The sequence below is a fragment of the Erythrolamprus reginae genome, chromosome 3 (assembly GCF_031021105.1).
Source record: "Erythrolamprus reginae isolate rEryReg1 chromosome 3, rEryReg1.hap1, whole genome shotgun sequence".
NCBI classification, from domain to species: domain Eukaryota; kingdom Metazoa; phylum Chordata; class Lepidosauria; order Squamata; family Dipsadidae; genus Erythrolamprus; species Erythrolamprus reginae.
In genome coordinates, this window is record NC_091952.1 from 2,983,208 (window position 1) to 3,005,737 (window position 22,530).

General features: G+C 46.0%; 1 protein-coding gene across 3 annotated transcripts in view; it reads left to right on the forward strand.

Annotated features, from left to right (window-relative positions):
- The window catches only part of NOL4L (nucleolar protein 4 like), a 138,340-nt gene that overhangs the window by 58,962 nt on the left and 56,848 nt on the right, over nucleotides 1-22,530 (forward strand). For 2 of the 3 annotated variants that reach the window (XM_070744391.1, XM_070744392.1), the window contains 2 exons: nucleotides 748-859; nucleotides 7,454-7,563. In XM_070744391.1, the coding sequence (XP_070600492.1) occupies nucleotides 748-859; nucleotides 7,454-7,563 (222 nt within the window). Of the gene's footprint in view, nucleotides 1-747; nucleotides 860-7,453; nucleotides 7,564-20,564; nucleotides 20,808-22,530 lie in introns of those variants that run through there. The other variant, XM_070744393.1, reaches the window with a different exon arrangement.

The following is a 22,530-nucleotide window of genomic DNA, read 5'->3' on the forward strand; positions in this document are numbered from 1 at the left end:
GGGCTTTAAAGGTCATAACCAACACTTTGAATTGTGACCGGAAATTGATCGGCAGCCAATGCAGACTGCGGAGTGATGGTGAAACATGGGCATACCTAGGTAGGCCCATGACTGCTCTCGCAGCTGCATTTTGCACGATCTGAAGTTTCCGAACACTTTTCAAAGGTAGCCCCATGTAGAGAGCATTACAGTAGTCGAACCTCGAGGTGATGAGGGCATGAGTGACTGTGAGCAATGAGTCCCGGTCCAGATAGGGCCGCAACTGGTGCACCAGGCGAACTTGGGCAAACGCCCCCCTCGCCACAGCTGAAAGATGTTGTTCTAATGTGAGCTGTGGATCGAGGAGGACGCCCAAGTTGCGGACCCTCTCTGAGGGGGTCAATAATTCTCCCCCCAGGGTAATGGACGGACAGATGGAGTTGTCCTTGGGAGGCAAAACCCACAGCCACTCCGTCTTATCCGGGTTGAGCTTGAGTCTGTTGACACCCATCCAGGCCCCAACAGCCTCCAGGCACCGGCACATCACTTCCACCGCTTCGTTGACTGGGCATGGGGTGGAGATGTAAAGCTGGGTATCATCCGCATATTGATGATACCTCACCCCATGTCCTTGGATGATCTCGCCCAGCGGTTTCATGTAGATGTTAAATAGTTGCCGGGTGGAGTTGGGGGGCAGGGGCTTCCCCTTGAGTCCTGCCTTGGCAAGGTCACAGGGGTCATTTGGGTTTCTTCTTCTTCCTCCTTCAGATTGCGGAAACGTACGCCTTCCTCCCACGAGAAGCCGTGACCCGGTTCCTCATGAGCTGCACCGAGTGCCAGAAAAGAATGCATTTTAACTCCAACGGCGTGGAACCTAAAGGTAAGGGGCTGCGGACGTAGCTTCCTCTGCGGGTTTTCATCCCCTGGCGATGTGGATACTGGGGTTCCCCTGCAGAGCGCAGGGAACTCTGTGTCACCACGGCACATGGCCATGCGCCCTCCCCTCTTAAACACATATATACAAACACACAAAGTTTAGGGAACCAACAGGCTGAACTTGCCACTGGGGGTTCCAACTTACCGCTGATGCGCGTGCAGCTTCGGGTGATTGGTGGCGTGCGCATGGATCGGAACGAAATTTGGCTTCTGCTCATGCGCAGGTAGCAAATCTCGTGGGAAGATCCACGGGTGCATGAGACTTTGGCAAAAGACGCGTGCAGAAAAAAATTCACCAAAAATCGCCAAAATTTGACACTTATGTACGTCCTCTTATGAGATTTTGTTCCCTGTGCATGCATGCGCAGAAGCCAAATCTCTCTCTGATATGTGCGCCTGCCCACCAGTCACCCAGAGCTGCGCGCAGAGTTCCGTTTCCGCTACCGGTACTGGTTTCAAGCCTCAGAGGAAGGTTGGCCGTTCCTTGGGGGTCCAGTCCGGGGATGAGCAAAACATCACTTTCGGCCCCATCTATGAAAAAATGGCAATGGCGCCATTAGCTTGAGTCACGGCATCAGATGGGAGTCTGCAAGGAGAGGGGCCTTTTCTTTTTAAAAAAAATATATTATTGGTTTTTACAAATAGAAATTTTAGAATAATCATATTCAGCCTTCCATCCTTCCGAGGTGGGTCAAATGAGGACCCGGATTGTGGGGGCGACAGGCTGGCTCTGTGAAAAACTGCTATGGCTAACATGTTGTTAGCCCCCCTGAGTCTAAGGAGAAGGGCGGCATAAAAATCGAATAAATTTTAAAAATAAAATAAAATAAAAATATGCATCCCAAAGGTCATTTACAGATCATAACCCATTTCCATTACATTTCTTGTTTACAAATCTTTATGCAATATGTTCAATTCAGAAGAATTTGGAAAGAAAGGAAAAGGAGTATATAGAAACATAGAAACAGAAGATTGACAGCAGAACAAGACCTCCTGGTCCATCTAGTCTGCCCTTATACTATTTCCTGTATTTTATCTTAGGATGGATTTATGTTTATCCCAGGCGTGTTTAAATTCAGTGACTGTGGATTTACCAACCACGTCTGCTGTTCCAAGCATCTACGACTCTTTCAGTAAAATAATATTTTCTCAAATTGCTTTTGATCTTTCCCCCAAGTAACTTCAGATTGTGTCCCCTTGTTCTTGTGTTCACTTTCCTATTAAAAACACTTCCCTCCTGAACCTTATTTAACCCTTTAACATATTTAAATGTTTCAATCCTGTCCCCCCTTTCCCTTCTGTCCTCCAGACTATACAGATTGAGTTCATGAAGTCTTTCCTGATACGTTTTATGTTTTAAGGCCCTCCACCATTTTTGTAGCCCATAATGTATGTATAGTAACGATAGTATATAGTAGTAGTGTAAGTAAGAAGTAAATATATTTTTCCAAGACTTCCTACTGCTGCTGTGTTTCATTGAAGACTTCAACTCCATATCTACTGGTCTGTGGCTGGCTGCTTGGGTTAGTTAGCTGCTTGGGCTGGCTAGCTTCCAAAAGTGCAGCTCTGGTAGTAGGGTCTCCTGCTTGGGTGGAGTGGTGGACTAGATGACCTCCAAGGTCCCTTCCAACTCTCTTATTCTATGCTCTATGCTTTCTAGAGTAGACCACCCACCTCCAGGATAGCTTAATCTGGTATGCTAAATCAGAAAGTAGCCAGGTGAAGCATTGTTGCTGGCTGTAGCCATAATAATAATGATGATGATGATGATGATGATAATAATAATAATAATAATAATAATAATAATAATAATAATAATTTATTAGATTTGTATGCCGCCCATCTCCGAAGACTTGGGGCGGCTCACAACAATAATAAAAAACAATATAACAGTGAACAAATCTAATATTAAAAGAAAAAGATATATAAAACCCCAGCAATTAAAACCATACAACACATACATACCAAACATAAAATATAAAAGCCTGGGGGAAGGTGTCTCAACTCCCCCATGCCTGGTGATATAGGTGGGTCTTGAGTAATTTGCGAAAGACAAGGAGGGTGGGGGCCGTTCTAATCTCCGGGGGGAGTTGATTCCAGAGGGCCGGTGCCGCCACAGAGAAGGCTCTTCCCCTGGGGCCCGCCAAATGACATTGTTTGGTTGACGGGACCCGGAGAAGGCCAACTCTGTGGGACCTTATCGGCTGCTGGGATTCGTGCGTTAGAAGGTGGTTCTGGAGGTATTTTGGTCCGATGCCATGTAGGGCTTTATAGGTCATAAACAACACTTTGAATTGTGACCGGAAACTGATTGGCAGCCAGTGCAGACCACAGAGTGTTGTAGAAACGTAGGCAAATCTAGGGAGCCCCACGATGGCTCTCGCGGCCGCGTTCTGCACGATCTGAAGTTTCCGAACACTTTTCAGAGGTAGCCCCATGTAGAGAGCGTTGCAGTAATCGAACCTCGAGGTGATGAGGGCAGGAGCGACTGTGGAGATTTTCGGTCATCCAGTTCATGTTAAATTAAATTAAATTAATGGTTGTCCCAGAGGTCCTTTTTTTCCACCAAAAAACCCCAACTGGACTCAAAGCGTTTTTTCCCTTTGAAAACATTTGGCTTCTCCTCCATCCGCTTCTTCTGTTCAGTTCTTCAGCATCACCGAAGAAGCTTTGTGCATGAGAAGCAAAAGATTTTCAAACCAAAAAAAACCCCCACCTATCAAGAAACCCTTCTTGCAGGCAAATTCTGCCCACAGTCAGCCCACAGGAGTTCGATCCTGACTGGCTCAAAGTTGACTCAGCCTTCCGTCCTTTTGAGGTGGGTAAAATGAGGACCCGGATGGTCGGAGGCAAGAGGCTGATTCTGTAAACCAGGGGTCCTCAAACTTGGCAAATTCTCCAGCCAGAGAATTCTGGGAGTTGAAGTCCACAAGTCTTAAAGTGGCCAAAATTTCTGGCTGAGGAATTCTGGGAGTTGAAGTCCATAAGTCTTAAATTGGCCGAAATTTCCAGCTGAGGAATTCTGGGAGTTGGAGTCCACAAGTCTTAAAGAGGCCAATTTTGAAGACCTCTGCTGTAAAACGCTCGGAGTGGACTGCAAAGCCCTGTGAAATGACAAAGAAGTCTTAAGTGCTATTGATGGGGTCCTAATTCAAGGCCTCCCTGTCTGCGAGGGATGCTCGGCTACCCGAAGGGAGGGGAGGACGACCCAGGGCTATATTTAAACGGGTGCAGGGGTGGGGGTGGGGGGAGGCTCTTTGCAAAAGAAGAGTTGTGCTTCCAGCTCTGAATGGCTCTTCTGTCCTCGCTGGCCTTCCTTGGGTCGGTCACAAGGACAGCCTGGCTGTGGAGGTTATCGCCAGGAGCCGGAAGGGACTGCCGGGGAGTCTTGGACAAGGGGGCTCTTCACACCACACCAGATTAGGACTTTTAAAGGACCCCCACCGTGCAAATAGCACCAATATTTTTTTTTAAAAATAAATTTTATGGAAACATAGAAGATTGACCGCAGAAAAAGACCTCCTGGTCCATCTATATTTTTTATATTTATTAAATTTGTATTTTTGCCCCTCTCCGTAGACTCGGGGCGGCTCACAACAGCAATAGAACAATTCATAACAAATCTAATAATTTAAAAACATTTTAAAAACCCCATTATTAATCAGACATAAATACAAACATACCATACATAAATTGTATAGGTTTAGTCTGCCCTTCTACTATTTCTTCTATTTTATCTTAGGATGGATCTATGTTTATCCCAGACATATTTCAATTCAGTTACTGTGGATTTACCGACCACGTTATCGAATATAAATGTTAAAAAATACATTGAACCACAAATATTTTTATTTTTATTCATTTTATTTGTTTGTTTTGTCAAGTACGTTTTGGTGGTATATAAAGATATAACAATGTTTATATACATGATGCTAGTAAGAGGGGAAACATTAGGACAGGGGACGGGAAGGAACAATGGTGCACTTATGCACGCCCTTTACTGACCTCTTAGGAATCGGGAGAGGTCAGCAGTGAATAGTCTAAGGGTAAAGTTTTGGGGGTCAGGGGATGATACTACAGAATCTGGTCGTGAGTTCCAGGCATCAACTACTCGGTTACTAAAGTCGTATTTCCTGCAGTCGAGTTTGGAGGGGTTTACTTTAAGTTTGTATCTGTTGTGTGCTCGTGTGTTGTTGTGGTTGAAGCTGAAGTGGTCGTTGCCAGGAAGGAGGTTGTAGCAGGTGATTTTATGAGCTATGCTTAGGTCATGTCTAAGGCGACGTAGTTCTAAGCTTTCTAAACCTAGGATTGTAAGTCTAGTTGCGTAGGGGAGAGTGGAAGTTGTGAGTGGAAGAGTGGAGGGCTTTGCTATCATCTTTGAACCCTCTCCTCCTGCCCTTGGAGGAGAGATTTTAAACAACAAAATGGTTAGGGAGCTGGAGGATAAAATACCCGATGAATGATTGCAGGAATTGGGTACATTTAGTTTAATGAGAAGGAATTGATTAGATTAGATTAGATTAGATTTGATTTGATTAGAATAGAATAGAATAGAATAGAAAATAGAATAGAATAGAATAGAAAATAGAATAGAATAGAATAGAATTCTTTCTTGGCCCACAAGATCATATGCTGCAACGTCCTACCGGTCAATGACTACTTCAGCTTCAACCGCAACAACACAAGAGCACGCAACAGATTCAAACTTAATACGAACCGCTCCAAACCTGACTGTAAAAAATATGATTTCAACAATCGAGTTATCGAAGCGTGGAACTCATTACCGGACTCAATTGTGTCAACCCCTAACCCCCAACACTTCTCCCTTAGACTCTCCACGATTGACCTCTCCAGGTTCCTAAGAGGCCAGTAAGGGGCGTACATAAGTGCACTGGTGTGCCTTTCGTCCCCTGTCCAATTGTCTTTCCTTTCTCTCACATATCATATATATTTTCTTCCTTTCATATATCTTGTCCTCTAAGTTCACTTTTACCCTTATATATGTTACTACATGTCTATTTTTCTCCCTATGTATTTGTGTATTGGACAAATGAATAAATAAAAATAAAAAAAAAATAAGTGTGATTGGACACACAAGGAATTTGTCTTTGGTGCAGATGCTCTCAGTGTATTTAAAAGAAAAAGACATTTCTCAAGAATCATGAAGTACAACAATGATTGTCATAGGGGTCAAATAAGCAATGAAGAAACAATCAATATTAATTTAAAAAACCTTAAGGATACAAGCAACAAGTTGCGGTCATGCAGTCATAAGTGGGAGGAAAAGGGTAATGGGAACGGTGAGAAAAAACTAGTAGTAATAGTAGTGCAGACTTAGTAAATAGTTTGACTGTTGAGGGAATTATTTGTTTAGCAGAGTGATGGCGTTTGGGGAAAAAACTGTTCTTGTGTTTAGTTGTCTTGGTGTGCAGGGCTCTGTGGTGACATTTTGAGGGTAGGAGTTGAAACAGTTTATGTCCAGGATGTAAGGGGTCAGTCAATATTTTCCCCGCCCTCTTTTTGACTCGTGGAGTCTACAGGTCCTCAATGGAAGGCATATAGAAATACAGAAATATAGAAATATAGAAATACAATACGAATCGCTTGCAAAGCATGTGAATTTTGATCAGTGTTGAGAAACGATCACAAGTCACCTTTTTCAGTGCTGTTGCAACTTTGAATGGTCATTAAATAAGCCATTGTAAGTCGAGGACTGTTTGTAAGTGGAACAGAAGGTGTGGGTGCTCTACCCCTGGAGATTTCTGTTTTTTAAAAAATCAGACATTAATTTGTCCCAAATGATATTGGGCAAAAGTATAGAAGGTGCAAACTAGGAGAGTGGTCCATCTTCTATTAAATAGAAATGTATAACTGTGTGGCTGTAAAAGCACTATGAAGTGGTATATGCTAAATGCTAATGCTATTCTTCCATCCTTCCTTCCTGTATCAGGAAAGACTTCATGAACTTAATCTGTATAGTCTGGAGGACAGAAGGGAAAGGGGGCACATGATCGAAACATTTAAATATGTTAAAGGGTTAAATAAGGTCCAGGAGGGAAGTGTTTTCAATAGGAAAGTGAACCCAAGAACAAGGGGTCACAATCTGAAGTTTGTTGGGGGAAAGATCAAAAGCAACATGAGAAAATATTATTTTACTGAAAGAGTAGTAGATCCTTGGAACAAACTTCCAGCAGACATGGTAAATAAATCCACAGTAACTTAATTTAAACCTGCTGGGATAAACATATATCCATCCTAAGATAAAATACAGAAAATAGTATAAGGGCAGATTAGATGGATCATTAGGTCTTTTTCTGCCGTCAGTCTTCTATGTTTCTATGTTTCCTTCTTTATTTCTTTCCTTCCTTCCTTGGTGGGCAAAATGAGGACCCAGATTATTGGGGGCAAGAGGCTGATTCTGTAAACTGCTTAGAGAAGGCTGGAAAAGCACCAGTGTATAAGTATAAATGCTATTGCTAAATGCTGCTCGGTCTTGGAGAACTTTGAAAGAGACCTGTTTTTCTTTCTTTCCTTCCAGAAAACGAGTCCCCTTCCTCGCTGGTCTCGGGAATCATCGATTACAACATGCCTCTCACCTCCACTTACCTGAAGCAGATGAAGCTCCGAGTTATGAACTCCCAGGAACAGGTGAGCTGCTTTTTCCCCTTGCTGGGTGGAAATCTTGGTGACCTGGAAGCTTGCAAGGGGCTCTGTGAATTTGGTGTTCTGAAAACTCTCGCCTTAATTCCGCTTCCCCCTCCCTTGTGATCGGTGCGTCTTGTTCCAATACGCGCATTTTTAAAAGACGTAGCTGCCTTTGGATATTTAGTTAATCACTTGAGGATGAAATTTGAAATTTTTCATTGAACCGATCAGTAAAAAGGGATAATTTAGGAGGGGCTGGACTGTTAAATCCTGAATTGGAGTGGAAGATATGATGGTAAGCAAATTGAGTTTTATCTATGGGGTCTCTAGTGTTCTCTGAGCCTAGTTGTTATCCAGGCAGATGTTTCATGACCCAACTAGGGAACATCATCAGTGCTAGAAGCAGGGGTGGGCTGCTGCTTGGACCCGGGGGGTGGGGGGAGAAATGCAGTGGGGTAGTGAAAACGGAGCTCCAGCCCAGCACACCCAATTTGCACCAAAAGATGTTGAAAGAAAGAAATGTTCTTGTGTCTAGTTGTCTTGGTGTGCAGTGCTCTCTGGCGACGTTTTGAGGGTGGGAGTTGAAGCAGTTTATGTCCAGGATGCAAGGGGTCAGTCAATATTTTCCACACCCTCTTTTTGACCTGTGCAGTATACCGGTCCTCAATGGAAGGCAGGTTGGCAGCCATTGTTTTTTCTGCAGTTCTGATTCTCCTCTGAAGTCTGTGTCGGTCTTGTTGGGTTGCAGAACTGAGCCAGACAGTTAAAACCTCAGAGAGCATCAAGGAGCCATTTGTTTCTTTGGAAATATGGGTGGTGGGGAGATAAAAACCAACCCCAAGGATCAGCACTTCTGTTTCTGCAAAAAAAAAACCCCTTCCCTCCCAAGCTGGTTCTGAAATTGTGTTGGAAGATGGAAGAAAAAATGGATTATCCCAGATTAGAGGTCTTCAAACATGGCCACTTTTTTGGACTTTGACTCCCAGAATTCTCCAGCCAAGTTGGCTGGAGAATTCTGGGAATCGAAGTCCACAAGTCTTAAAAGTTGCCAGGTTTGGGGATCTCCTGACCTTGAGAGTCACAAAGCTTGAAAATCATTGAAGAAAGTCACAGAACTGCTTGGTTTGAAGGTAGAACAGTGTGTGTGTATGTGTGTTTGTATTGTCGTGTTGTAAGGGGGGCAAACTCACACTTCTCTTCTTCAGGAGCCCAAATCGAAGCAATAATAATTTTGTGGCTGTTGTGAATCCATCTTCAGCATCTGTTCTGGGAACTTAATTTCAGCTTCCCTCGAACTCGGGACCTCACTTGAAGAAGTGATACCCGGAGTGTGTTTCAAAACAAGGAAGTGGAAGTTTAGTTCTAGTTTGGGAAACGTAGAAACATAGAAGACTGACGGCAGAAAAAGACCTCCTGGTCCATCTAGTCTGCCCTTATACTATTTCCTGTATTTTATCTTACAATGGATATATGTTTATCCCAGGCATGTTTCAATCAGTTACTGTGGATTTACCAACCACGTCTGCTGGAAGTTTGTTCCAAGCATCTACTACTCTTTCAGTGAAATAATATTTTCTCACGTTGCTTTTGATCTTTCCCCCAACTAACTTCAGATTGTGTCCCCTTGTTCTTGTGTTCACTCTCCTATTAAAACCACTTCCCTCCTGAACCTTATTTCACCCTTTAACATATTTAAATGTTTCGATCATGTCCCCCCTTTTCCTTCTGTCCTCCAGACTATACAGATCGAGTTCATGAAGTCTTTCCTGATACGTTTGATGCTTAAGACCTTCCACCATTCTTGTAGCCAGTCTTTGGACCCGTTCAATTTTGTCAATCTCTTTTTGTAGGTGAGGTCTCCAGAACTGAACACAGTATTCCAAATGTGGTCTCACCAGCGCTCTATATAAGGGGATCACAATCTCCCTCTTCCTGCTTGTTATACCTCTAGCTATGCAGCCAAGCATTCTACTTGCTTTTCCTACTGCTCTCTGCATTTCGGCTTCTGTTTGGAGAAGGCAAAAGTAGAATTTAGCATTTATTTATTTGGTCACATGGGAAGAATTTTGGGGCAGGGAAATGCTGCTAGACCTCTTGAAAGGTGGTTGTTGACGATGACTCCAAATCCAGCCTCTGTCCTAATTGTGTTTCTTCCCAAAGGTGGCGGGGGGAATAAATAAATAGGCCCCCTTACTTGTCCACTGCAGAAATTATTATATTTTTTGCAGACAGCGTCTTAGCTGCATTTTTCCTCCAAAGTTTTTAAAATTATTTTTCTCCACATTCAACATGCAACTTCATGTACCTTCAATGCATCTTAATGCACCTATATTATTCAAATAAAATGAATTGGGTTGCATTCCAGATCTGCTTTATATTATTTCATCTGTATCCATCTTTCCACTTCTCTCTTTTCATCTTAGCTGTATCAGTTAATTATAATAATAATAACAATAGAGTTGCAAGGGACATTCGAGGTCTTCTAGTTCAGGGGTAGGCTAAGTTGGCTTTTCTATGACATGTGGACTTCAACTCCCAGAATTCCTGTGCTAGCATGATTGGCTCAGGAATTCTGGGAGTTGATGTCCACAAGTCACAGAAGAGCCAACTTTGCCTACCCCTGTTCTACTCCAACCCCCTGCTTAGGCAGGAAACCCTACACTACTTCAGACAGATGGTTATCCAACATCTGCTTAAAAACTTCCAGTGCTGGGGCATTCACAACTTCTGGAGGCAGGCTGTTCCACTGGTCAGTTGTTGTAACTGTCAGGAAATTCCTCCTTAGTTCTAAGTTGCTTCTCGCCTTGTTTAGTTTTCACCCATTGCTTCTTGTTCTGCCCTCAGGTGCTTGGGAGAATAAGTTGACTCCCTCTTCTTTGTGGCAACCCCTGAGATATTGGAAGATTGCTATCCTGTCTCCCTGGTCATTTTTTTCATCAAACTAGTCATGTCCAGTTCCTGTAACCGTTCTACATATGTTTTAGCCTCTAGTCCCCTAATCCTATCTATCTATCTATCTATCTATCTATCTATCTATCTATCTATCTATCTATCTATCTATCTATCTATCTATCTATTACATTTGTATGCCGCCCCTCTCTGAAGACTCGGGGCGGCTAACAACAATAAAGAAAACAATATAAACAAATCTAATATTAAAAGTAATTTAAAAAACCCCAATTTAAGAAACCAATCATACATACAGACATACCATGCATAAATTTTATAAGCCTAGGGGGAAGGGAATATCTCAATTCCCTCATGTCTGATGACAGAGGTGGGTTTTAAGGAGCTTGCGAAAGGCAAGGAGGGTGGAGGCAACTCTGATATCTGGGGGGAGCTGGTTCCAGAGGGTCGGGGCCGCCACAGAGAAGGCTCTTCTCCTGGGTCCTTTGTCGCTCTTCTCTGCACTCTTTCTAGAGTCTCAACATCCTTTTTTGCATTGTGGCAACCAAAGTGTTAAAGCTCTGTTGAAGTGTTGTATGTGTGAAAGAAAGACAAGAGGAGGCGGTGTTTAGAAATTTGTAATTTGCTGTTGGCTGGCATTGCTGGGAGAAAAAAAAGAAGGGGGAGGATGGGAGGAACACAAACCAGAAAGTCCAGTTATTTTTTTTGGGGGGGGGGGGGGGATTAGCACCTTTGGGTCAATGGAGAAACCTGGATTTTCATTAATGGCCACATGACTGACTTCATAGCTGCTGGAATTTTACCTAGCAACCATAGGGGTGGGTGGGGGAAGGTTGTAAAATCAGCTGTGACTCACTTAACAACGCCCATGCGTAGCAACCAAAGTTTCTTCCTTGATTGTGGTCATCAGTCTACCTGTAGGAGAAGTGTGAGAATGAACTACTGTATTTTCTGGAATATAAGGCGCACCTTAGTTTTTGGGGAGGAAAATAGGGAAAAGAATCTGCTTACCAGGTATTCATCTGGCTAGTGTCCTTAGTCTGGTCAGTTTCAGCACATTATTTTATCCCCTGTTATAGCTTTAAAAAAAGCTTTATTTGGAGAGAGTAACAATGGAAGAGCTTGCAGGCTGGTAACAGCTGGGAATATCATTAGCACCTGGAAAGAAACATTTGGAGCAAGTAGACTAATGGAAACAACCCTGCAAAGACTTAGGGCTTGGGAAACATTATTTGCAGAGAGTAACAATGAAAGTGCTTGAAAGCTGGCAAAAGCTGGAAACATCATTAGCACCTAGTTAGAGTTAGAAAGAAATTCATTCGGAACAATTTAGAGGAATAAAAAAAACCCTGCAAAGACTTGGAAAACATTCTTCGCAGAGAGAAACAATGAAAGAGCCTGCAAGCTGGGAACAGCTGGGAACAACATTAGCACCTGGAAAGAAACATTTGGAGCAAGTAGAGCAATGGAAACAACTCTGCAAAGACTCAGGGCTTGGAAAACATTCTTTGCAGAGAGAAACAATGAAAGAGTCAGCAAGGTAAGAGCTGGGAAGATCGTTAGCAGCTAGTTAGGGCTGGGGGGGGGGGAGCTACATTCAGAGCATAAGACGCACCCAAATTATCAGCCTCTTTTAGGGAGGAAAAAACTGTGCCTTATACTCTGAAAAATATGGTACCTGCATGAGAAGAGGAAATAGGTAAATTTTCAGCCGCTTTGCGTCATGCGCTAGGCGATCAATTGCTTTAATTTGGGTAAATCTGTGGGATGATGTAGCAACATACACACAGATGGCTTTGCTGGCAATCGTACCTGTGTTTATTCCACTCCTGTGGGGCGTGGGCTGACTTTGCAATGCAGCAAATTGCCCCTATTTATGACCCCTCTGGAGCAGGGGGTCTCCAACCTTGGCAACTTACTTTATTTATTTATTTATTTATCTATCTATCTATCTATCTATCTATCTATCTATCTATCTATCTATCTATCTATCTATCTATCTATCTATCTATCTATCTATTGGATTTGTATGCCGCCCCTCTCCGAAGACTCGGCTAACAGTAATAATAAGACAGCATATAATAATAATCCAATACTAAAAACAATTAAAAACCCATTATAATAAAAACCAAACAGACATACAGACATACCATACATAAAATTGTAAAGGCCTAGGGGGAAAGAGTATCTCAGTTCCCCCATGCCTGGTGGCAGAGGTTGGTTTTAAGTAGCTTACGAAAGGCAAGGAGGGTGGGGGCAATTCTAATCTCTGGGGAGAGTTGGTTCCAGAGGGCTGGGGCCGCCACAGAGAAGGCTCTTCCCCTGGGTCCCGCCAAGTGGCATTGTTTAGTTGACGGGACCCAGAGAAGGCCAACTCTGTGGGACCTAACTGGTCGCTGGGATTCGTGCAGCAGAAGGCGGTCCCGGAGATAATCTGGTCCGATGCCATGAAGGGCTTTATAGGTCATAACCAACACTTTGAATTGTGACCGGAAACTGATCGGCAACCAATGCAGACTGCGGAGTGTTGGTGTAACATGGGCATATCTGGGGAAGCCCATGATTGCTCTCGCAGCTGCATTCTGCATGATCTGAAGTTTCCGAACACTTTTCAAAGAGCCCTTCAACTCTCCAGCTCAACCCAGACGAGACCGAGTGGCTGTGGGCATTTCCTCCTAAGGTCTATTTGATCTGTCTGTCCATTGTGCTGGGGGGGGAGAACCTTTAACCCCCTCAGAGAGGGTTTGCAACTTGGGTGTCCTCCTGGGTCCACAGCTGAGCCTTGACCACCACTTGACCGCTCTCTGCTGTGGCCAGGGGGACCTTTGCCCAGGTTCGCCTGGTTTATTTAATTTATTTATTTTTATTTATTTATTTATTTTGTTCAATACACAATAATACACAATGAAGGTTATAGAGGATATAGGAGAGAAGAAATATGAGATATAGGAGAGACTATAGGACAGGGGACAGAGGGCACTCTAGTGCGCTTAGGTACACCCCTTACTGACCTCTTAGGAATCTGGAGAGGTCAACCGTGGATAGTCTAAGGGTAAAGTGTTGGGGGTTAGGGGATGATACTACAGAGTCCGGTAATGAGTTCCACATTTCAACAACTCGATGACTAAAGTCGTATTTTTCACAGTCAAGTTTGGAGTGATTAATATGAATCTGTTGTGTGCTCTTGTGTTGTTGTGGTTGAAGCTGAAGTAGTCTTTGACAGGCAGGACATTGCAGCCTATGATCTTGTGGGCAATACTTAGATCATGTTTAAGGCGTCGTAGTTCTACGCTTTCAAGACCCAGGATTGAAAGTCTAGTCTCATAGGGTACTGTATTCTATTTCGAGTGGAGGAGTGAAGGGCTCTTCTGGTGAAGTATCTTTGAACATTTTTGATGTCCAAAGATACTTCCCTCCTGGACCTTATTTAACCCTTTAACATATTTAAATGTTTTGATCACGTCCCCCCTTTTCCTTCTGTCCTCCAGACTATACAGGTTGAGTTCATGAAGTCTTTCCTGATACGTTTTATGCTTAAGACCTTCCACCATTCTTGTAGCCCGTCTTTGGACCCGTTCAATTTTGTCAATATCTTTTTGTAGGTGAGGTCTCCAGACTGTGTCTCACTTAAGAACTTGCAGTGTATGAAAATGTGGCAGCCAAATGGGGCAAAATTCACTTAACAACCGCTTCACTTAGCGACAGAAATGCTGGGTCAATTGTGGTCGCAAGTTGAGGGCTACCTGTCCATGAGATGAAGTGCTTTCTCATTTGCCTAGTTATGGTGTGTGTGTGGTGGGGGTGGAATATTAGAAATATAACAAGTGGTGATCCATGAATGAACCTCGAAGAAACATAAGTGTCCATGGAAGTCACAATGATAGATTTCCAGAGCTGAGGTGCTATCGTAGCTATATGCGGATATTTATTTATTAATTGGATTTATTTATTTATTAAATTTATATGCTGCCCACGCCCAACTCCCACCGACTCTTCGTTAGGAAAGGGAATATAAATCTTCATTAGGAAAGGAAATCCTTCTTTCTTTCTTTCTTTCTTTCGTTCTTTCTTTCTTTCTTCCTTCCTTCCTTTCTTACTTTCCTTCCTTCCTTCCATCCATCCTTTCTTTCTTCCCTTCTTTCTTTCTTTCTTTCTTTTCTTCTTTCTTTCTTTCTTCTTTCTCTTCTCCTCTCCCCTCTTCTCTCTAGCTAGTTCTCTGCCCTTTGTTTCTCTCCTTTTCTTTCTTTCTTTCTTTCTTTCTTTCTCTTCTCCTCTCCTCTCCTGCTCTCCTCTCTAGCTAGTTTTTTTCTCTCTCTCTCTCTCTTTCTTTCTTTCTTTCTTCTTTCTCTTCTCCTCTCCCCTCTTCTCTCTAGCTAGTTCTCTCCCCTCTGTTTCTCTCCTTTTCTTTCTTTCTTTCTTTTTTCCTTCCTTCCTTCCTTCCTTCTCCTCTCCTCTCCTGATCTCCTCTCTAGCTAGTTTTCTCTCTCTCTCTCTTTCTTTCTTTCTTCTTTCTCTTCTCCTCTCCTCTCTTCTCTCTAGCTAGTTCTCTCCTCTCTGTTTCTCTCCCTTCTTTCCTTCCTTCCTTCCTTCCTTTCTTTCTTTCTTTTTTCTTTCTTTCTTCATTCTCTTCTCCTCTCTCTAGTTAGTTCTGTCCTCTCTGTTTTCCTTCCTTCCCTCCCTCCTTCCCTCCCTCCCTCCTTCCCTCCCTCCCTCCCTCCCTGCCTCCCTCCCTCCCTCCCTCCTTCCTTCCTTCCTTCCTCTCTTTCTCTCTTTCTCCTCTCTGCCATTGTCTCCCATGCAGTAGAAGGATAATTAATTAAATAATTCCACCTGAGAAAATATCCCTGGGGGAATGAGTCAGGAGAAACGAGCCTGGGACTGCTTAGATCGGATTAATTAACCTGGTTTGATGGAGATTGAGTTTGATTAGGTCTCCCTTAATTTCTGCCCAGGACAATCTGCGCTCATGATAACAGAGTTCTGGAGTAGGAGTAAGTAAAGACAATTCTTTGGTGCTCTCTAAGCTTGGTGGTTTTCTTGTGGACGTTTCATGACCCAGCTAGGCAACCTCATCAGTGCTAGAAGGGAGTGTGGTTTGTGGAGAAGAGGAGGTGGAGGAGGAAGAGGAGGACTGTGTGGTCCTTGGTGCTACCTGAACTTGCCTGTTTTCTTGCAGGCGTTTCATAACCCAACTAGGGAACATCATCAGTGCTCTGATGTCTAGGCCAGTGTTTCCCAACCTTGGCAACTTGAAGGTATTTGGACTTCAACTCCCAGAATTCCCCAGCCAGCGAAGGGAGTTGACGTCCAGATATCTTCAAGTTGCCAAGGTTGGGAAACACTGGACTAGACAGAGGATGGAGGTCATAAAAATAAATGGGGAAAAAAATAAAAATTAACCCAGACCTGTTGATGACACCTACTCAATAACTGACGGATGAAAGAAAGAAAGAAACTGGCCATTTCAGTTTATTCAGTCGATTTAGGTTCGTTTTGCAGACTTCAGCCTCACTACTGCTGGGAAATAGGAGTCGCCTTAGCCCAGCTTCCTGCGCTCTTTTCTCGCGCCTGTTACCTGATCTTTTTAAGCAGCCAATTCTGGGGCCGAACCTGAGACTTACCTGCATTCAGAACAGGTGTGTGCCATCCTATTAGGTGACAGTCCCCTTTGCCGGTGGCTCTAAATTATTCCTGCTTTGAACCTCTCCACTAAGTCAGGAGGCTGTATATTGAAAAGGCTGCTCCTAATTTCCAGTCTCAAAATGGGGTGAACCGTGCGGTCAGGCGGTAGGGAAAGCGGGTAGGGTGCTTGGCTGCATAGCTAGAGGTATCACAAGCAGGAAGAGGGAGATGGATCCCGCTGCATAGAGCGTTGGTGAGACCCCATTTGGAATAATACTGTGCCCAGCTCTGGAGACCTCACCTACAAAAAGGGATGGATCAAATTGAACGGGTCCAAAGACGGGCTACAAGAATGGTGGAAGGTCTTAAGCATAAAACATATCAGGAAAGACTTAATGGACTCAATCTGTAGAGTCTGGAGGACAGAAGGGAAAGGGGGGACATGATCGAAACATTTAAATAAGTGAAAGGGTTAAATAAGGTCCAGGAGGGAAGTGTTTTTAATAGGACGAGGGGGCTCAATCTGAAGTTAGTTGGGGGAAAGATCAGAAGCAAAGTAAGAAAATATGATTTGACTGAAAGAGTAGTAAATGCTTGGAAGAAACTTCCAGCAGATGTGGTTGGTAAATCCACAGGAACTGAATTTAAACATGCCTGGGATAAACATAGATCCATCCTAAGATAAAATACAGGAAATAGTAGAAGGGCAGACCAGATGGACCAGGAGGTCTTTTCCTGCCATCAATCTTCTACCTTTCTAAATGAGGAATATCCCCATTGGAATGATTTTAAATTTATTTTAAATTTTCTGGCTTATAAAAACCAACAATTAGAAACTTAGAACATTGACGGCAGAAAAAGATCTTATGGTTAAGGTTAAGGCTAAGAAATATTAGCTCTGCTTTGGGAATTCTGGGAGTTGAAGCCCATCTAGCTTCAGTTCACTAAAGTTGAGAAATACTGGATCTGTCCAGGGGAATTCTGGGAGTTGAAGTCCATCCAGCTTCAATTCACTGGAGTTAAGAAATATTGGATCCATCCAGGGATTTCTGGGAGTTGGAGTCCATCTGGCTTAGAGGGGCTAAGAAAGGCCACTTTTCTGTGTATATGAAGCAATTTGTCGCTTTTATAGTAAATAATTTCAAGACCAGGGTAGCCCATGGCCACCTGCCAGCCAGCAAAGGAAGATGGGTTTTTGAATCCTTGGCTTGGAGTCTTGGAGCCCACTTCCCACTCTGGTTCGGAGAAGTATATTACAAATAGTTCTTGATTTGTGACAGTTTGTTTAGTGATGGTTCAAAGTTACGACGCTGAGAAGAAGTGCCTTATTATGGCTGTTTTTCGCACTTAACAACCGTTGCCGCATCCCCATAGGGTCGGCGTTCCGATGCTTGGCAGACAACCTATATTTATGAAGGTCCCAGGGTCACATGATCCCCTTTTGCGACCACCTGACTCAGAACTGCGACGGGGAAGGGAGGTTCACTTAATGACCATGGCAAAGAAAGTTTGCAAAGTGGGACGAAACTCCCTCCACCAAGGTCTCACTTAACAACATGAATCTTGGGCTCTGTTGTGGTTGTAACTCGAGGACTTCCTGTAATTAAGGGGCTTTTTTGCCCCCCGTGATTTTATCAACCTGGGGTCTGCAACATTGGCAACTTCAATGCCCAGGATTCTGCTGGGGAGTTTTGGGAGTTGAAGTGTGGGCGGCTTAAAATTGCCAAGCTTGGAGGCCCCGGTTCTATAATCCTCCATGGATCAAGTTCTAGGTCCAATGGTGACTTAGCTCTTGGTTTTAGAGAGGGGGCAAGGCAGGGGCTCACCTGTATGGGCTTCCACCAAGGCTGTGCCAAGGCCCCTGTGGGGAGGGGTCCGAATGACGGATGTTGCTGGACAGACACCCCCCCTCCCACCCAGACTGGAGAAGACAATCCCACCCACTCCTTATTCTTGCCATCCCTGGGCAGAGTTGGGGTGTGTGTGTGTGTCTTACAACATGTTATAAGACCCAGGGTGGGTTTAAGGGTGGGGGGGGGGGAAGGGGGCTGGGATCTTCCAGAGTCGTCCCCCCCCTTTACACCCCCTGCCTCCTTCCTTCCCATCTCCTGCTCCCCCCCATAAAAATCCGTGCAGCCCCCTTCCCCCTTGGCGCCCCCTTTCCTCTCTCTTCCCCCCCCTCCCCTCCCTCTGCCTGCGCTCCCCACCTCCCCCCCATCCCTGCTCCCTCCTCGGTCCGCTCCGGTTGGGTGGGCGGGAGGGGGAGGAGGCGCTCCGCCAGCGGGCAGCCCCCCTCCCCGAGCCTCCTCCGCGCGGCCGGCTGTCAGAGACCCCCCCTTCCTCCCTCCTCTCAGCGGGGCCGACCCCCCCCCCGCAATTCCTCCAGCGCCGCAGCAGGTAGGCGAGGGCGGGGTCGGGTGGGTGGGTGGGGGTCTCGGCGGGGGGCTTTTGTCCCTTTCGGGCCGGGAGGGGTGGGGGGCTTGGCGGGCGGGGGAGCGGGGGGCGGGGCGGGGGGGGTTGGAAGGGAGGGGAGGGGAGGGGGCGTTGGGCGGCTCGCTCCCACCTGGCCAACCGGCCTCTCCCCCGCCCTCCATTCCCTCCCTCCCTCCCGGGGGGGCCGCTCCGAATGCACGTGGGGCGCAACGGTAAGAGCCGCTTTGACAGCCCGGCCGGGAAGGAGCGGCGGCGGCGGAGCCCGAGCGGCGGCCGGAGGAGGAGGAGGAGGAGGAGGAGGCGGCGGCTCGGAGGGGTACAAAGGGGGAGGCGGGAGAGGAGAGGATGTGGGGGTCTGCAGGGTCAGGGGCTCTTTCCTCCCTCGCCCCCCCCTCCCCGGCTGCAGGGGCTGCGCGGGGGCGGGGGGGGGGGGTCCCAAGCGGCCCGTTTGAAAGTCCCCTCGCGCGTTCGGATTCCAGGCTCCACCGGCGACCCCTCCTCCTCCTCTTCCTCCCCCCCCCGCCCCCGAACTGCCTCTCATTAGTGTCTCTTAACGAGCTTTGGGAGGCTGGCAAAGGTTAAGGTTGGCGCGTCCTTCGCCCCCCCCCTCCTCCCCCTTCTCTCTCCCCCCCCCCCGCCGGTGGCAGCTTCAACCTCTTCTTCGTTTTCTCACCACCCCCCCATCCACTTACAAAAGCTGGGGAGGGAGAGAGAGAGAGAGCACGAAAGAAAGATAGAAAGAGCAGGGAGAAAGAGAAAAGGGAGAAGGAAAAGAAGAGAGAAGGAAGAGACAGGAAGAGAGAGGAAGGAAAGAGGAGGGAAACAGAGCAAGAGGAAGAGGGAAAGAGAGTGCGTGAGAGAGAGAGAAAGAACAAGAGAGAGAGAAAGAGAAAGGAAAGAGAGAGAGAGAAGGAAGGAAAGGGGAAACAGGGGAGAAGGAGAGGAAGAGAGAGAGGAAGGAAAGGGAAACAGAGGGAGAAAGAGAGAGAAGGAAAGAGGGGGAGGGAAAGAGAAAGAAAAGAAAGATAGAAGAAATTGAGAAAGGGGAGGGGGAGAAGAGAGAGAGAAGGAAAGAGAGAGTAGGAAAGAAAGAGAGAGGGGGGGATGGAGTGAAACATAGAGAGAGAGAAGGAAGGAGAGAGAGAAGGAAAGAGAGGGGAGGGAAAGAAGAGAGAGAGAAAAAAAGAAAGGAGGAGAGAAACGGTGGGAGAGGGAGGAAAACCAAGAGAGAGACATGGAGAGAAAGAGAGACAGAGAGGGAAAGTAACCAAGAGAAGGAGGGAGGGAGACAGAGGGGGCATGTCCACAGAGAGAGGGAGAGAGGAGGAAAGGAGAGAAAGAAACAGAGTGAGATAGAGAGAGACACAGAGAGAGACAGAGAAGGGGAGCGGGAGGGAGGAGGGGCGGAGGGGATGGTGTGGATCAATGGGGGACCTCCAGCCCCATCAATTCTCCCAGGGGGGGGGGAGAATGAGCTGCCTCTCTTCTCTTGCCTATTGATTTCCCTCTCCCAGCCTCGGCTTCCCACCTGGGGCGGAGGGAGGGAGGGAGGGAGGGAGGGGAGGGCTGGGAGGGGAGGGAACAGCAGAGGGGGGGGCGGAGGGGAGGTGTCTCTTCTGCAGGCAAAGCAGGCAGGGCTGCAGCCAGCCCCTCCAGCTTTTGGAGATGGCAGGGTGGGGGCGGACTGGAAATAGATTCCCTCCTTGGGAGGGGGGGGAAGGAAGGAGGGGAGGTCAAGCCAGGGCTTATGGGTCAATCCCGGCTTTAAAGCCGCCACCTCCAGGGCATCCAACTCCTGGCCAAGACTTGATTAAGATGGGGGGGGAAAGCGCTGGCTAAGTGGGGGGAGGACAGAAGGGGGAGGATAAGAATTCCCGGGGAGGAGGAGGAGGAGGAGGAAAGGCACCATTGCTGGTCCCCGGAGGAAAGTTCTTCCCAAAAAACTCCCAAGCGGTGTTTTCGTGTCCTTGTGGCTCCCGTGAAGCTTCCTTCCCTTCGCCTGTTCCAAGCAGATGTTCCAAGCAGATGTTTACTTCCTGCAGCCCTTTCGTTCCTCTCCCCCTGCGGGGCGGGCAAACAATGGAATTGGCGTCAGCGGCTCCTCCAGCCTCCTCGCCAGTGTCACTTCCTTGAAGATCTCCTGCGGCCAAAGCGGGCTGGTGGCGGGTCACAGGTTGACCCCAGGAGAGAGCGAAAGAGAGAGAAAGCAAAACACAGAGAGAGACAGAGAGACAGAGAGAGAGGGACCCTCGCTGGCACTGGCTTGGCTGCCAGGATAGAGCTGGGTGAGTCTCTATTGGGAGAGGGGTGGGTTGAGTCTTGTTCTCACCCTCCAAGAGCTTGGAATTGGGTACGAAGAAGACCTTGCCGCGAACCCAGAACCTGTGCCGCGCCTGACCAAAAGGTGGCCAGGTTGTGGGGACCAGCGATGGGGGTGGGGGGGTTCAAAACCTCGAACTGTGACTGAACTAAACTGCCAACACGGCTTCTTTTGAGGTTCCTCTTAAAAGCGCTTCTGGGTTTCGAACCCGCGGAGTCGGGGTTTTGAGCCAGCCACGCGACGGTGTTTTAACCCCGGGCGGCTTAAATGCGGATCGTAGGGGTTTGTCGTTCCTTGGCTTTTATTTTAGTTGGGTTCTGTAGCCGCCCGAAAGACTCTAAGAGGCTTCACCGCGATGGTTTGATCCTCTGGGGGTTTCTCCATCGCTCGTCTTTCACAACAGCCCTGCGAGGTGGGATCGTAAATTTCTGGGATTTTCACCAGAAAATAACGGCTAGTGGGGGGAATTGTCCGTAAGGGTGGAGTGCAATAAGATCTCCAGAAAGTCTTTTTAGATCTGCTAGAATATAGATAGGCAAGAATAAATCAAATGTTAGACATTCCAAGATTAGGAAAGATGCATTTATTTGATTTAGAAGGATTTTTATCTGCTACTAACAATTAAGTCTTTGTTGCGAATCTAAGTTATTAGTACTACTATTATAAGAAATAGAGTTAAATTCTATAAGCATGTATCATATCAAAATGAAAACCTGCAAACAATCTAGAATTGTATAAGTGAAAACACGTAAAGAAAGAAAGAGCAATATCATCTCTCTTGTTTTTAATGTTGTGTGTATATTTTTGTGTGTTACTCATATTTGTATATAAACTTACTTTTTTCTAATAATTTTTTTTTTAAAAATTTTTTTAAACGATCTCCAAAAATAAGCCCTTAATTATTCACAAGGAGGCCCTTTTCGCCAGGAAAATAATCTAACACAGGGGTCTCCAACCTTGGCAAGTCCTAGACCAGTCCTAAAGTTGTCAAGGTTGGAGACCCCTGCCCTAAGACATTTTTTTATGAGACGGTCATCCCTTCCTGTATGGAGACACCAAAACAGGATTTGAGGACCCAGGCGAATTTTGCTGCAGAGCATTTAGCAAACTAAGTATAAATTTAATTATTTGGGGGAGGCTGTCTGTTAGTTTGTCTGTACTCAACCTGGAAACGGGACAATATATGTATATTTATTTTATACTCTTTTGTTACTCCTGCCTGCTATTTAAAAGACGTCCAGTTTCCTGGGGGGGGTCGAGAGGGAAACGGAAGACACGAGTAGGGAGGAACCCATCGTCCTCGGCCTTAATGGACTTTGGAACAGCCTCACCAGTCCCCTCCTCCCCAGCCGGGGAAGTGTGAGCCATGACTTTGGGGAAGAGCCTCTTAAGAGCTCACCTGGAAGCCAAAGTCGGTGGCTGCTGGCATCGTTTTTTTAAAACAGGGCCCAGAGGCGACAAATTCAGAAAATGCTCCTTTTTTTTCTAGAGCGTTTCGCCTCGAGCGGCGACGTATGGAACACAACTGCCAGGTTTAAATAAACTGCCTCTTTTAGATCTTGGGGAAAAGCAAGGATTGAAAGTGACAAGACCATTGGTGGCACATCAAAGATGTTCATCTGTGGGTTTTTTTACCCTTGATCCATGGCCTTTGAACACTGTTTGTTCAAAGGGCTGATCAGACAGGT